We start from the raw sequence: 13,339 nt of genomic DNA, 5'->3' as shown, positions 1-13,339 counted from the left end.
GTTCAACGTCCTGCATCTGAATCAGGCTCCCTTTGAACTCGTGGCATCAATCAGCCTTCTCAGTATGGACGCTGCTCTGCAATGAGAATGTGGGAGCGTGAAACCTGCCTTGCCAGAAGGACAAGAAGATGACCGACTTGATGGTGAGGAACTTGAGCACCGGCTCGTACGGCCGCAGCAGGTCGCTGGTGGCGAAGAAGAAGAGGAAGAGGGCGTAGAGGGCCAGGCTGACCGAGAAGTTGTAGATGATGGTGATGTACAGGTATCCTCCGTTGATGCTGCACAGGGAAAAAAAGAAGGAAAAAGCACACAGGTTTTAATCTTTTTTTTTTTTTTTTTTTAAATCTCAGATTGTCCTTCAGCCTGCTTTCACGCTTCACCAGGTGCATTTTTATGACGCCTGTTGCCAAGCTGGGCTGATCAGAGGCCAACCAGGAGGAAAAAAAACACACGAGCGTTTTCTCCTTTTTTGTGCAAACTGCTCAACAAGGGCCACATGCACGCGCCGCTGCTCTGCTAAGAGGACACGTCCAATAAAAAAAATAATAAACAAAGCAGGCACATTAGTCTATATTCCATTGTCAGGCTGCCTTTTTCTCCCCCTCTTTGCATTCTGGAGAGCGTCCCTGAGGACTCAGCTGCGACTGCACTAATTACTCCCATGCAGTATGGAGCGCACGGTTGGCTGAAAGCGCACAAGTAAACAATCGGTGAATCATCGCGGTCGCGCTTCAGCGTTTAAGGGGGGATGAAAAAAAGAAGAAGGAGGAGAAGGAGGAGGAAGAGGAGGAGGAGGAAGAGGAGGACGGGTTGTTGGGTGGAGATGGGGGGAGGAGGAGGAGGAGCTACTTTCACCCGCTAATTTGTCTTCTTGAAGTGCGCAAAGAAAAAAAGAATGTAATCAGGTCTGTCTTTAGGCTCGAGAGGGCGATGATATGATATTCTCAGACATGAGTAGTGTTGTCACAGCTGAATCTTAAGATAGAGAGCAGCAGGAGACGGGGGAGGGGGAGGAGCACCTGAAAATAAGTCGGCCTTTATGAGTTGCAGGAGTTTATAGCTTTTGATTACACACGAAAGACTACTTCCACCCAGCGCGTCGGCCCGGCTCATATTCTGCCGAGGCCCTTATCGACTCATCCGCCGCTGCCACTGCTGAAAAATGTGCTAAAATTGAATTTGTCAGCCGGCAATTTATCGCCGCCCCCCGTCCGCCCCGTTGTATCGCATCGCCGCGGCTTTCCAAAAAGCAAAAGTTAGAAATGGAAAGAAATCATAAAAAATAAAAATAAAAATGCAGACGTATTCTGCGCTGATGCTCGGGCTGAGTCACAGGAAGAGTTAAGAGGCTTCATTTCAAAGAGGTTATTACATCAAGGGGGGGGGGGGGGGGAGAACTTAATAGAGACATGTCACATCTTTAGCTCGCATATCGAAAACCATCAATTATTCTTGGCGGCATCAATACCTTCTCTCAGACAGAGAGACGACCACAGAGAGAGAGGAGGGGGGGCGAGAGAGAGAGAGAGAGAGAGAGAGAGAGAGAGAGAGAGAGAGAGAGAGAGCGAGAGAGAGGGAGAGAGAGCGAGAGAGACAGAGAGAGCGAGAGACAGCACTCAGGTTCAGTGCTGGACTTCCTGCTGGAGATTTCACTCATTCTACTAAAACTCATTGCTTTGTTTGTGGAGGTTCAGGTGACATTTGCGAATCCGCGTCATTCCATGAGTGAGTGCACTCCACTCTTGCGGGGGAAAAAAAAAAAGGGCTCATCCAGGTGCCCGGAAGACTATTAACACCGTGTTTTCAGTCAAACAAGAGATGTTTTTATGTGCGCACGAGGCGAGCGAGAGTGTGACTCAGCCGCCGAGCAGCGGAGGGAGACGGACGGCTGCTTTGCATGAGGTGCAAAGACGCAGAGTGTCGCCGTGTTGCACTGCATCCAGGTTCCTGCTTTACATAAGGCCCTTTCAGCACGTTTTGGAAAACATTGCATCAGTGAATTCATATTTTTTTTATTTAAAAAGAAAGAAAATTAGATTAGCAGCTGGAACGCTGGCACGAGGTGGTTTTTGTCTTTTTGGAAACTGAGCTGTGTAAAGCTCAACCTGTTTGGTTGGAAACGGCTTTGCAGAGTGAATTGTGACGTGAGCACCGAGCTCTTTCCAGTGTTTTCTGCATGTTTCCATAACAATTGGGGGGAAACATGGCTAGCAACATAATCACAACTTGGCCATTAACAGTAAAAAAAAAAAAAAAAGAAGAAGAAGAATGGGGAGAGCTCCGTTCTGCTGCTGCTGCTGCTGCTGCTTGTTTATCTTGTGGCTTCAATGAAAACATGGCACAGGGCGTTTTATTTATTCTTTCATTTCTGCACTTGACTCTTCAAGGAAACTTCCAGAGCGGTGGTGGAGCCTCCGTCTGCGCAGCGATGGGTCATAAATGTAGCATCCCTCGCAGCGGCAACATTTCAACATGTCTCCCGCTGAGGCCGGTCGATGGAAGCAACATCGCTCGCAAACTGTTTTCACGTGTGCGTAAACAGAGAAAGAGGCCGCTGGCAATAAAAGCGAGATGCGTAAGACAAACAAAGAAGCAAATGGACGGAGACAGACAGCGAGAGAGAGAGAGACAGACAGACAGACAGAGTGGGGATGCTCACTTAAAATCTCCGTCGTGATATTTGCCATAGGCCTGCAGGATGATGGTGATGACCGCCATGATGGGCTTGACAACGCAGAACTGCAGCGTCGCCTGGAGAGGAGACATCACAATTCAGGAGGAGACAAAGCAAACAAGCAAGGACACTGGTGGTGAGGGGGAGGCGGGCGGAGGACGGAGGAGGGAGGGAGGGAGGGAGGGAGGGAGGGAGAGGAGTCAGTGCACCGAATGAAATGGGTCACGACTCGCCGGTGATGGCAGGTGTTTCTGAATCGCTTTTAGCCGATTGGTCGGGACTTTTCTCAAGAGCAACAGCAACAACAACACAAGGTTTTCAATATTTTTATTCATTCCGTCCACCCTTTACTTGGTTAGTCCTGACCACCAGTCCTGTGTGATGTCACCAAGGGCACGGTCTCATAAAGATATGTTTAATATGTCAGCTTTAGAACCCAGCGCGTTAGCAGCAGGCTGTGAACAGAGGGCTAAACGATCTGCAGAGTGTTTTTTTTTTTTTATTAATTAACCCAACAAAGCTGTTCCACTGGACTCCAGGGTGAAAAATAAAGACGTGAGAATGTGGACAACGTAGGACCTGGAAGGTTAATCCTCTTCTTCTTTAAGAAAACGCTGAGATTTTTTTTTCCCCCCCTCACCCCTCAACCTCCTCCTCATCTTCTGCCGTTTTTCTGCTTGATATAAGAGGCCCGGCCTCAGCAAACAGGATGACGACCTGTCTGCAATGTAAAGCTGGAGGACAGGGCCGCTCTGTGTTGTGCACTGAAGCCTGAACCAGCCAATTTGACAGAGGCTGCTGTAAAGTCCCATCACCGCAGCGGCACTTGAATGCAACAGATGAGGCGGCGCTTGGCTCCGTTCCCCCCGGGGCGGGGGATGGTGTGTGTGTGTGTCTGTGTGTGTGTGTGTGGAGAGAGAGAGGGGTGGGGGGTGCACTTCAAAAGCGTCCGCGGTGGATCGGACATAATGACACCAATAATCATCGTCATTTTCCCGTTTACTTTGAAGCTTTCAGCCTCGACCTGTTCTGCCGCCTACTGCTATGACTCAAAAACTGGAGAAATGGTAAAAACCCTGACTTTCATAAAACAATACACGCCCCCCCCCACCCTCTCTCCCCCTCTGAGAACGCTGCTGGGTTTGAGCCCGAGCGTCGATCCAGCCTCAATTAATTCAGTAGCCAATAGAGATATAAATGTGTGAGGATGTGTTAATTTCCTGCGCCGTGAACCTAAACAGACATTGCAAACAGGTGCATCAAAGCATGATCCAAATTTGGGATAATGTGGCCATCTGCTGTGATTCACACGCTTGACACATCCCAGATTTTTTTTTTTTTGCTCGACAAACCCAGCCAGCATTATATTTCATTTTTTCATTTTTTCGCTGGAGAATGTGAAACGTCTTTTCACTGGGATTCTCCAGCGGGAACCGACCCGGAGCCTCTCCTGTCTCATCCCATTTCAGCCAGTAGAGTCGCGTATGCAGTTCAACTACAGACGCAGTGGACTTGCGAAATATCTCCCGAGTCCTTTTTAAAAGCAAACGCCCACCACTTTACAATACAGACCTCAAAGCCTGTTTGGCAGTGGAACTGTGAAACCTGTTTGGTCCACCGGCCGCTCAGCCGCCATCCACCCCTTCATCCTTGAGATCCGCCTTGATGAAACTTCTGCTAACCTCAGTGCAGTGTGGGTAAAAAAAATAAATAAATGTAATTTATTTGAACAGCCAGCTACACTGATCATCCTAAATGTAACAGCGTCTGTCAGTTCAGGACCCTGCTACACCGGCAGAATCTCTCTCCTGCTGCCTTCAATGACTTTGAAATGCGACAATATTTTAATTAAAAAAAAGCACCCGGTTTAAGATGAAAATGGAAAAAGTCCTCAACTTGTTTTTGAGCACAAGTTCATTGTCAACATAAAGCCAAGAGAGAACACTGATATTTACGCCGACGCAGCAACAAGGATGCTATTTTTCAGTAACGTCAGTTTTCAGTTCAGATAACTTTGAAGTCACATTAGAACTCGCCGGTTCCTTTATTCGCTAAAGCGAGTCTCTGCTTGCTAATCGGCCAATCGCACGTCTGCAGCTCAGTGCATTAAGGAGTGGCGGCGATGCGGTGCAGGCGACAACAGGAAGTTGCAACCACAGGTTACAAACCAGGTCTGCAGAATGACAAACACACAGGACACTTTATGAGGTACTCAGTGGTTGCACTGGACTGAACAAAGGTCATGTCTGTAGCTGGACATTAACAAACCAGGGCCTCTAGCGCAGACAGTTTGGTCTCCAGGGACCAGAAGCTGGAGACTGCAGGATGATGAGGAATCCCCCAGAGGCCGACGGCGCGTATCATCGCCTCCTGCTTTTTTTCATTTTTCATCAAGCTGCGTTCACCTGCCCCTCGGTTGTTTTTGTTATTCCGTTTTGTTTAAGCCGCGGACGTCATCCACCCGAATGCGAGCGCGCATTCAATTATGAGGGCTGTCACACCGAGGCGGCGCCGAGATACGGGGCGGAACGGCAACTCAGTGAGAGGAAGAAGCGAGAAAGAAAGAAAGAGAGGGAGAGAGAGAGAGAGAGAGAGAGAGAGAGAGAGAGAGAGAGATACGTTCTCAATTTTCTACGTCTGCGACATTTGTTTGGCCGGTCATTCCTGGAGTGGAGATAAAGGCGGGAGGATATTGAGGCTCACCTGTTTGCAGAATCTTAAGAAGCCGATGGAGTAGCTCATCCCGCCGAGGCAGCACGTACCGTACAGACAACTGGATCTGTCAGGGAGAGAGAGAGAGGGAGAGCGAGAGAGGGGGCTGAGACCAGGGGCGAGCGACACAGATAGGGAGTGAGAGGACGGACGTGTGGAATATATGCAGATCCAGATCCAGCAGGACGCTCAGTTCAACCACGTCTTTCTAGCTGGCCGCTGAAGTCCACTGACTTGCTCTTCATACAGACAAGAAACGTTTCAGCGTCTCAAACGGGAAACTCGGAATGCAACAACACGCAAGACCAGCGGCCGTAAAATACAAGAACCTAACACACCAGCCCAGGCTAATGGGCGAGTGCATCCACTTTAATGAGGAAGTGTAGGAGCCAATTTAAAGTTGTTGGTAAAACTGTCATAAAAAAGTCGACTAATGAATTATGAGCTCATGGCCAAGTGGGCAACTGGTCCTGTGACTATGGTGTGGGGGGCGGGGGGGGCAAGTCTGAGTCCTAAATCCGACTGAGCCGAGCTCTCCACTGCTGGCCCAAACAGCGCTTCACAGGCCCCACCAGGCCAGACGCCGATGCTGTCGCTCCTGATCACGTGCAAAAGACTCGTTCACTCAGACTGCCAAGCAAAAGAGGCTCAGCCTGCAGCAGCGAATCGTCATCTAGCGTCCACTGAGTCGATTGACGCAAAAAAGGTGCCTTTGATTGAGGAGCTTGTTGATCTGGAAAAACGTCTTTCAACTGAATCAAACAGCGCCGAGCGAGAATAATCAGACGTCCCGTTCAATGTATTAGCGGCAGTGTGCTAGAAGGTCATGAACACGGAGGAACAGTCAGCGTTTTCATTTTCATTTAAATGTATACATATCAACAAGCTGACTTAAAGAACTTCCAGAACAGGTTCTTCCAAAAGTTATTAAACTTCTGAATGTCTTTCTCCTCACTTCCCCCCCTGCTTGAATCTTCTGTATTTGCTGCAGAGGCACTATTGTGCAGGCGGGACGTACATAATAACTGCAAGCAGCCTCACTAATCCTTGACAAGAGAACACACACACAAAACAAACACAAAAACAAAAGCTCAGGCAGCACAACATTAAAGGCGATCTCGCCGGAGGTCGGTGGAGGTAAACTGGATTGGGAACTTGCACTTTGGATACAGCGTGCAATTAAAACCTGACAATAAATCCCTGAAAAACAGCCACTGTCCTCCTGCGCCCTGGTGCTCCTCCTCTTTCTTCCGCTGCAACGCTGCCGGCCGACTTCTGCCTTAAACGAGGTCGGGCGTTGCGCGTTTGGCACCACCTGATTGACACACTCGCTGGAAACTGCTGCTATTCGGCTGTTTTGCGCTTTGCTTGACAGATCAAGGCCGCCGCCGGACCGCTGTAAGGCCTTATTACCTGAGCACACGCTCCAGTTGGATCCCTAACACGTGTGATTAAAACACAGTCGGGGGGGCTTTGACTCGGACTCCGTCAGACTCTGCAGCTGAACGAGTCGGCAGCGGGAGGTGAGATGGGAGTTATTCTGCTGGTGATTGGACTTTTGGAATAAGAGCACTTACTGTATGGGCTTCCCTCGGATCTCGGACATGATTGCGCTCTCTCCACCCAGATACTCAAAGGACAAGCTCAGGAAATTGTAAATGACGAACGCTGCGGGAGAAAGAAAGGAGAAGAAATTGTCCCTTTCAGTGTCGTGAGCGACTTATTTCCGCGGCGTGATTTATCAGCTGCAGAATGACTTTTCAGTGCCTGCAGGGAGGCCGGCGTTCGCACAGGGGTTAAATCATTAAGAAAAATAAAAGGAAAAAAAAAAACACACACACCCCCACATGATAAAGAATAATTAGTGCTACATTTTGGAACAATGCGCGCTCGAGTCCTTACATTAAGAAGCTTCCCAGGGTTCTCTGTCTCGGAAATCCCTCCCTAATACTCGGCTGCTATTTAAGGAGGGATTAAATGGAGCTAATGCCGATGGTGACCAGTCAAGAGAAGGTTCATTATGTTTTAGCCGCAGCCGCTGGTGGCACTGTGGCCCTGCCTCCCTCCTCGCCGCCACCGCCACTGCTTTCTGATGCGGCGCGCTATCAATCAGCCACAAAATTGGCCTTCAAACTGGAAACTAATCTCCTGAATAATGCATTTCGCTCTCTTCCTTTTCTCAAATTACTTGTAATCCATTTTGCATTTTGATTCACCTTTGCCGTCGGTGACTTACTGGGGGTATTAGGCCGGCGCCGGATAATTACAATGTACAACACAGGGGTTGATTACGCTGTATATTTGTTTAGAATAACCTCAGAATTGCCCATACATACATGTATGAGCGCAGAAACTAATTTCCCGGCACTGAGTGAAAGGATGCTCCTAAAATTACTTGTCTTGGGGGAAGCAAAAAAAAAAAAAAAAGACAATGACAAAAACACCTCGTACAATGAGAAGCAGACAAAGACTGGCTGGAGAAACAAGTTGGGGCAGCTTCTCCTCCTCTTCCTCCTCCTCCCCCACCTCCTTTGCTTCCTCCTTTGTCTGGCAGAGAATCTGATCCGACTGGAGAGCCACTTTTATCAGAGCGGCGCTTTTTTTTTCCAGGCACTCACCCTCATAGCAGTCGCGCACCGAGTCGAAGTAGACGTAGTACTGGTTGTTGCTGATGAAGAGCAGGCTGAGCCAGGAGTCGAAGGCGTACACCGGCACGATGAACAGGATGCGGATGATGTAGCGCTGCTCGTTGGGGACGGTGTAGGACCGCAGGTGTGTGAAGATCTGCGGGGTGTAGAAATTCATCGCGGCATTAAAAACAACAGCTCATCTTATTGCAATATAGATTTTAAAATAGAGTTTTTGTGAGTTTGTCAAACTCAACACATAGCGTGGGGGAACTTTTTGACCAACAGTTTAGAACCTCAAAACACAAAGTGCTACAGAATGTGTAAAAGATTTTCCAGCACATCACAGTGTAGCAGCGGTGAGCCACAAGGCCGGCACTGAGGCTCCTTCAGTTTGTTTCAAGCATAATACTTTTGTAAAAAAAAAAAAAGTACAGCCATTTTCCAAGGAAACTACTTGGCGGTTTTGAGGTTGAACCACATATTTTTAAAGTCTGAGTGTTTAGTAAAACAGGAAAAATGTATTTTAGTAAAAATAAATAGTTTTCTTCGTGCACATTCTCCGGTTTTGCTTCTTTTGTTATGCTGATTATTCATTTTCACCACCTGCCGCCAACCCAACGACAACGGCGGCAGAGAATCAGATATTTCACGAGGACAGATAAGACTTGTCCGTCCGTCTGGCTTTGCACGTGTTGCTCCTCCTCCAGCGCCGACGCTGGTCAAAGTAACAGGTGCGCCGCGATAACGACCGCCGCCTCAGTGCTTAACATTTCATCCATTTTTTATGGGAAGGGCTGCATGTGTGCGTCCGTCCCGGCAGCGAGTACAGTGTCTGGTTTGCTCACATCTTGGTAACGCTGCCATTTGCACAGTAATGGGGTGTGTGCGTTAAACAAGCCAGCTGGAGCTGTGTGGCTTTGAGCTGCGGAGCGTCGGGCAGGTCTGGACGGCGAGCCGAGGCCCTGCGCAATCACAGCTTATTGCCGAACACTGAGCAGAGGTGAATTACAGCTTCGGCCGAGCAGGCAAAAATCTTAAGTGGCCCCAATGGTAAATACAGTGTTAACATACACTACACACTACACGCACACACACACTGTATGACAGATGTTACGACCCTCACGCTAATGAACAATAAAGCTTTTGACTTCCTGCCTCCGGTGAGCATTTTGCCGGCGAGGTGAGGTGAAGGGGCGGAGCTTCCTCCTCTGATCTCCAGCAAACAGCTCCCGCCGCGACCTTTATGTCAACACGCAGGGAGTCGGATTCCAGCCGCATTAGTAGAGCGTTGTTCAAAATCCCACATAACGCCGTGTTAACAGACGGGAGAGCAAAACAAAGGAAAAAAAAGAAAAGATGTTGCAAGAGCAGCGTGAGAGGAAACAAAGTCGAGTCTTTCCAATCAGGTGCCGCCAACAACAGAATAACGAGTTTGACTGTTTATAACGCTGCTAATTCGATTTAACTTTCAGTGGATTAGCCGCGGAGGAATAATAACGGACGCAACGAAGAGCTCTTAAAACGCATAAAAACACACAAAGCAGCAAACGGCGGTGAGACTCACCGCCGTTTGCTGCTTTATTCCTGCAGTCGTACAGGACTAATTACTGAAATTAGTCAGCAAAGATGATTCGGACACATTAGTCATCTAATTGGCCGCGAGAGGCCGAAGCAAGTAATCATACCACGCCGAGGCCACGGTTGCATAATGAGTCTAAAAAGTAGCGCAAAATCAGAACAACATTCATCTGTTGCCTAATTAGACAACCATCTCTGGAATAATTGGCTGAGCAATTTTTATGGCCGTCGCTGGAAGAAAATGATCCACTCTGGTGTTGAACTGATGGCTGTGTTTTCCCCTGAAAAACACGAGGAAAAGACCTGCATCTCTGCAACCAGGTTCAGCTAAACTCTCGGTTTGGACGCATCAGTTTAGTTTTACTGGCCGAGTGCAAAAAGAAAACTCTTTTTTAAACTTCCTGGGAAAGTGGACCAAGTCTTTTGTGCATATGGATCTTGTTAATGGAACAGTCCATTAGCTTTGCAAATGGAGCTCACCGTGGTCAGATCACTGTGAGCTTCTGGAGCTCCGGCCACATTCCGCATACTGTACACTGCTCTGTCAATCTCCACGTCCTGTTGTCCCGCCTGAGTAGATAAAGCTCGGCAGCATCACAAGTCTTAATAAATTAAATAAAATAAAGACTGGGCAAAACTCATTTCTGCGCTGTCTGTGCAACTCTTCAAGTGCGAGGAAGGAATTGGGCCAAACGACTTTTTCTCAGACATTTTAGCTGAACGTCTGCTGCTCTTAATCCCAAACGACTCGGACGATTGCGGCGAGGCCGGCAGGAGAAGTGACGCAAACTCACAAAGAAAAAAAACAAACACACATTCGGCTTTACGGCAAAAAAGGGGATCTGAGGTCATTGTCGAAGTGTATTTAGTATTCCGAAGGCGAGTTAAACAGTCTATAGCGCTCCGCCCGGAGTCAGACTCTGATGGAGCACCGCTGGCATGGCAAGAATGGGAACCTGCGACCATCTCTCTCTCTCTCTCTCTCTCCCTCTGCCACTGTGACAAGAGGAATGCCAGTTGCACACCGGCCGTCTTCTTTCCTTCCTTCCTTCGTTGCTCCCCGTGGTGCACTTGGCTATTTATTTGTTCAATTAAAACGTCTCACCGGCAAGCGTACGGCCAGACAAACGCAATAAAGCCAGGAACCAATTTGCTCGATATCGAGTCACAGAGTCCTAAGCGAGGATTGTTTTTTCGGATCACGGGGCGCAACTTATTGATTCCGAGCGCAGGAAGCTAAAAGGCTTTGAATGCAAAATTAATCCCACTTCTTTCTTAACCACAACACCCTGGGGATACAGTTTGAGGCGTGCGCGCGAGCCGGCTGGCGTGGCTGCGAGGTTGAGGGAGACTGGGAAGATCTTCCAGTGAACGGATGGGCCCAAGATTGTCCCGTATGTTCTGTGGAGCAGCCTAGCACCATGAAAAGACTTGAGGAAGACCTCGAGAAAACACACTATTCAGCCCTCTGTTTACAGCCTCTTGATTGGGTTTTAGCTTCCTGGTGAATCTGTTGCTTCGTTTCACGTTTGTAGAGGGAGGAGCCAAAACCTGGGTAGGAGGGAGAGGCAGCACTGCCTTCTGTTATATGACAGAGGGCCGACTTCCTAGAGCATGTGTTTGAGGACAAAGTGAAGCGACCAGAAGAAGTAACCGCCGTGTGACCCTGCAGCGTCTACATATGGGCTGCAGCGACGCGCTATTGTTAGAAAGCACCAAAAACAGGAAGTGCCTCTCGCACTCACTCTTCACAGCGCCATAAACGCTATCTCAATAGCGATTGATTTCCCTGTTGATAGCGCGCTGCGCCCTCCCCCGATTCTCTGCGAATGATAACACGATAATCATCTCCTATTATTTGCACGCAGCGGGGAAACTGGACCACTCAGGAAGAAGGAGCGCTTGTTTAAAACGCCTCCGCCGGCTTCGAGGTCAGCGAACGCCACTGGGCCGCTGACTCCTGCCGAGCACATGCAGAGAGCGCAGTGTTTATCCATCCTCCTTTAACCAGCCTGGGAGATTTCACCATTTGAATCTAATCCTCGCTGTCAATTGCACATCCGGCATTTGCTTTTTTTTCCTTTTCTTCCCCCCGCCTTTTTTTTTCTTTTTAATTCCGGTAGCTGCAGGTGCTAGAAGGAAAGAAATATGTTTCCAGCATAGTAATAGCCCCGACAAAAAACAGGTGCCTGGGAAGGTGGAACTACTTTATGACTCGGGAGGGCAAAGGTGTAACCGTGAGTGCTGTCGGTGAGGTAATAATCTGCGGCAGAAATGAGAGCTTGTTTTTTCCCTCGGGCCAGGGAGGCTCAAGCCGTCACACCCCAAGCAGTGTGCTGCACTCTCAAGATGTATTACTCACTGCCGTACTGATTTAAACTGCCGCCGCGAAGGAAAAAAAAACAAAAAAAAAAACACACACACACAGCGTGCCGGGATTTACCGCACTCGAAGCGGCTGACACTCACCTGGTGGCACGTTATGAGCAGGGCCGACCACACGCATATCCCCGAGATGGCCTGGGCCGCCGTGGTGTTGAGGAACATCTGGCTGGTGAAGTTGCCGTTGCTCGTCTGGATGATGGTCACGTTGGGGAAGTCGGTGTTGTCCGGGAGGATGGGCGCGTCCAGGTGGACGATGGAGTCGTTTCCCGCTGATGAATCCATAGCCGCGGTGGAGAGGTTCATCTGGAGTTGCGCAGCAAGCAAACAGTGAGGGTGTGAAGTCAAAGGCGTAGTTCGCTCCAAATCAGTCACCATATCACTGTGCTGGGGTTTTACAACGGCAAATAATTTCATCTGATGTTTATGACACAAGACGGCGTGTTTGTGTGAGTTCTCGCCATGTAAAGCAAAGTGCAGGAGCAGTGCACGTGACTATCAAGAGCTCAAATGAACGTGGAGGCCTAAGACAGTGCTGTCTGAGCACATGTTCCACCTTTTTCTTATCATTATGATCAACATTTAAATAACTGACCACTATAGGCTTTTGTTGTATTGAAGTGAGATGATTTCCCCCCCCCAATCATTCGTTATTTTTAATCTATGAAACTCCAGACTTGTTATGTGGATCAGAAATGGTCAAAAGAACCTGGTGAGCACACAGGTGAAATCGCTCCTAACATTGAGTGTACTGCCCCTTTAAAGTGTAATTAAGGACAGTGCCTCGAACAATAAGCCAACACTTGACTTTACACTTAAAAAATATATATATATATATATAATAAGACAGTAGATGAGAGAGTGTTGGACTCACTGCTGTTCAGCTGATGGCTCTCTTGATAAGCTTCTTCCTTCCTGCCAGCAGCTCAACTCGCAGCGTCGAAGCAGCTTTTGAACCCGCGGAACAACCAAGGCGTCCGTGACGAGAGCCAGCACGAGTTCGCTTAACCCCCCATGGAAGAGGCGAGCCGCCGGTCTAATCAACCGAAAAGGCTTCGACGGGCTGGACTTCCTTGTTTGGGGCAGGTGCCTGGCCGAGGTCGAAGTCCGCGCATCCGGCGAGAGGAAGAAGTAAAGTTAGAAATCAAACCTGGAGTCGGAACCAAACTCTCTCTCTCTCTCACACTCACTCGGCTTCGGCGGCCCGGCGAGTTTACTTTGCGAAAGGAGTGGAGAGTCAGATTTCCAGTGCAAACGACGAATTTGAATTTATCCTTGAGCGACGCAACCGTCGGCCGGCGGAGATAAACAGGTTGGGCGCAGGTGAACCGGTCACGTGCCATTGACAGGCAGCACACGTCACC

The 13,339-nt window shown here is 48.8% G+C and overlaps 1 protein-coding gene across 1 annotated transcript in view; it reads right to left on the bottom strand.

Annotated features, from left to right (window-relative positions):
• The window catches only part of tmem184a (transmembrane protein 184a), an 18,465-nt gene extending 5,126 nt beyond the window's left edge, over positions 1-13,339 (bottom strand). Inside the window, exons 1-7 of the mRNA XM_076038838.1 lie at positions 12,850-13,339; positions 12,063-12,281; positions 8,005-8,170; positions 6,964-7,054; positions 5,378-5,453; positions 2,660-2,751; positions 109-278 (exon numbers count right to left, since the gene is read on the bottom strand). Coding sequence (XP_075894953.1) covers positions 109-278; positions 2,660-2,751; positions 5,378-5,453; positions 6,964-7,054; positions 8,005-8,170; positions 12,063-12,281 — 814 coding nt within the window. The 5' untranslated portion in view covers positions 12,850-13,339. The remainder of the gene's footprint in view (positions 1-108; positions 279-2,659; positions 2,752-5,377; positions 5,454-6,963; positions 7,055-8,004; positions 8,171-12,062; positions 12,282-12,849) is intronic.

This window comes from Nelusetta ayraudi, unplaced genomic scaffold (assembly GCF_046127955.1).
Source record: "Nelusetta ayraudi isolate G7.1 ecotype Tasmania unplaced genomic scaffold, CSIRO-AGI_Nayr_v1 ptg000057l, whole genome shotgun sequence".
NCBI classification, from domain to species: Eukaryota; Metazoa; Chordata; class Actinopteri; order Tetraodontiformes; family Monacanthidae; genus Nelusetta; species Nelusetta ayraudi.
This window is presented reverse-complemented; position numbering and strand designations above follow the sequence as displayed.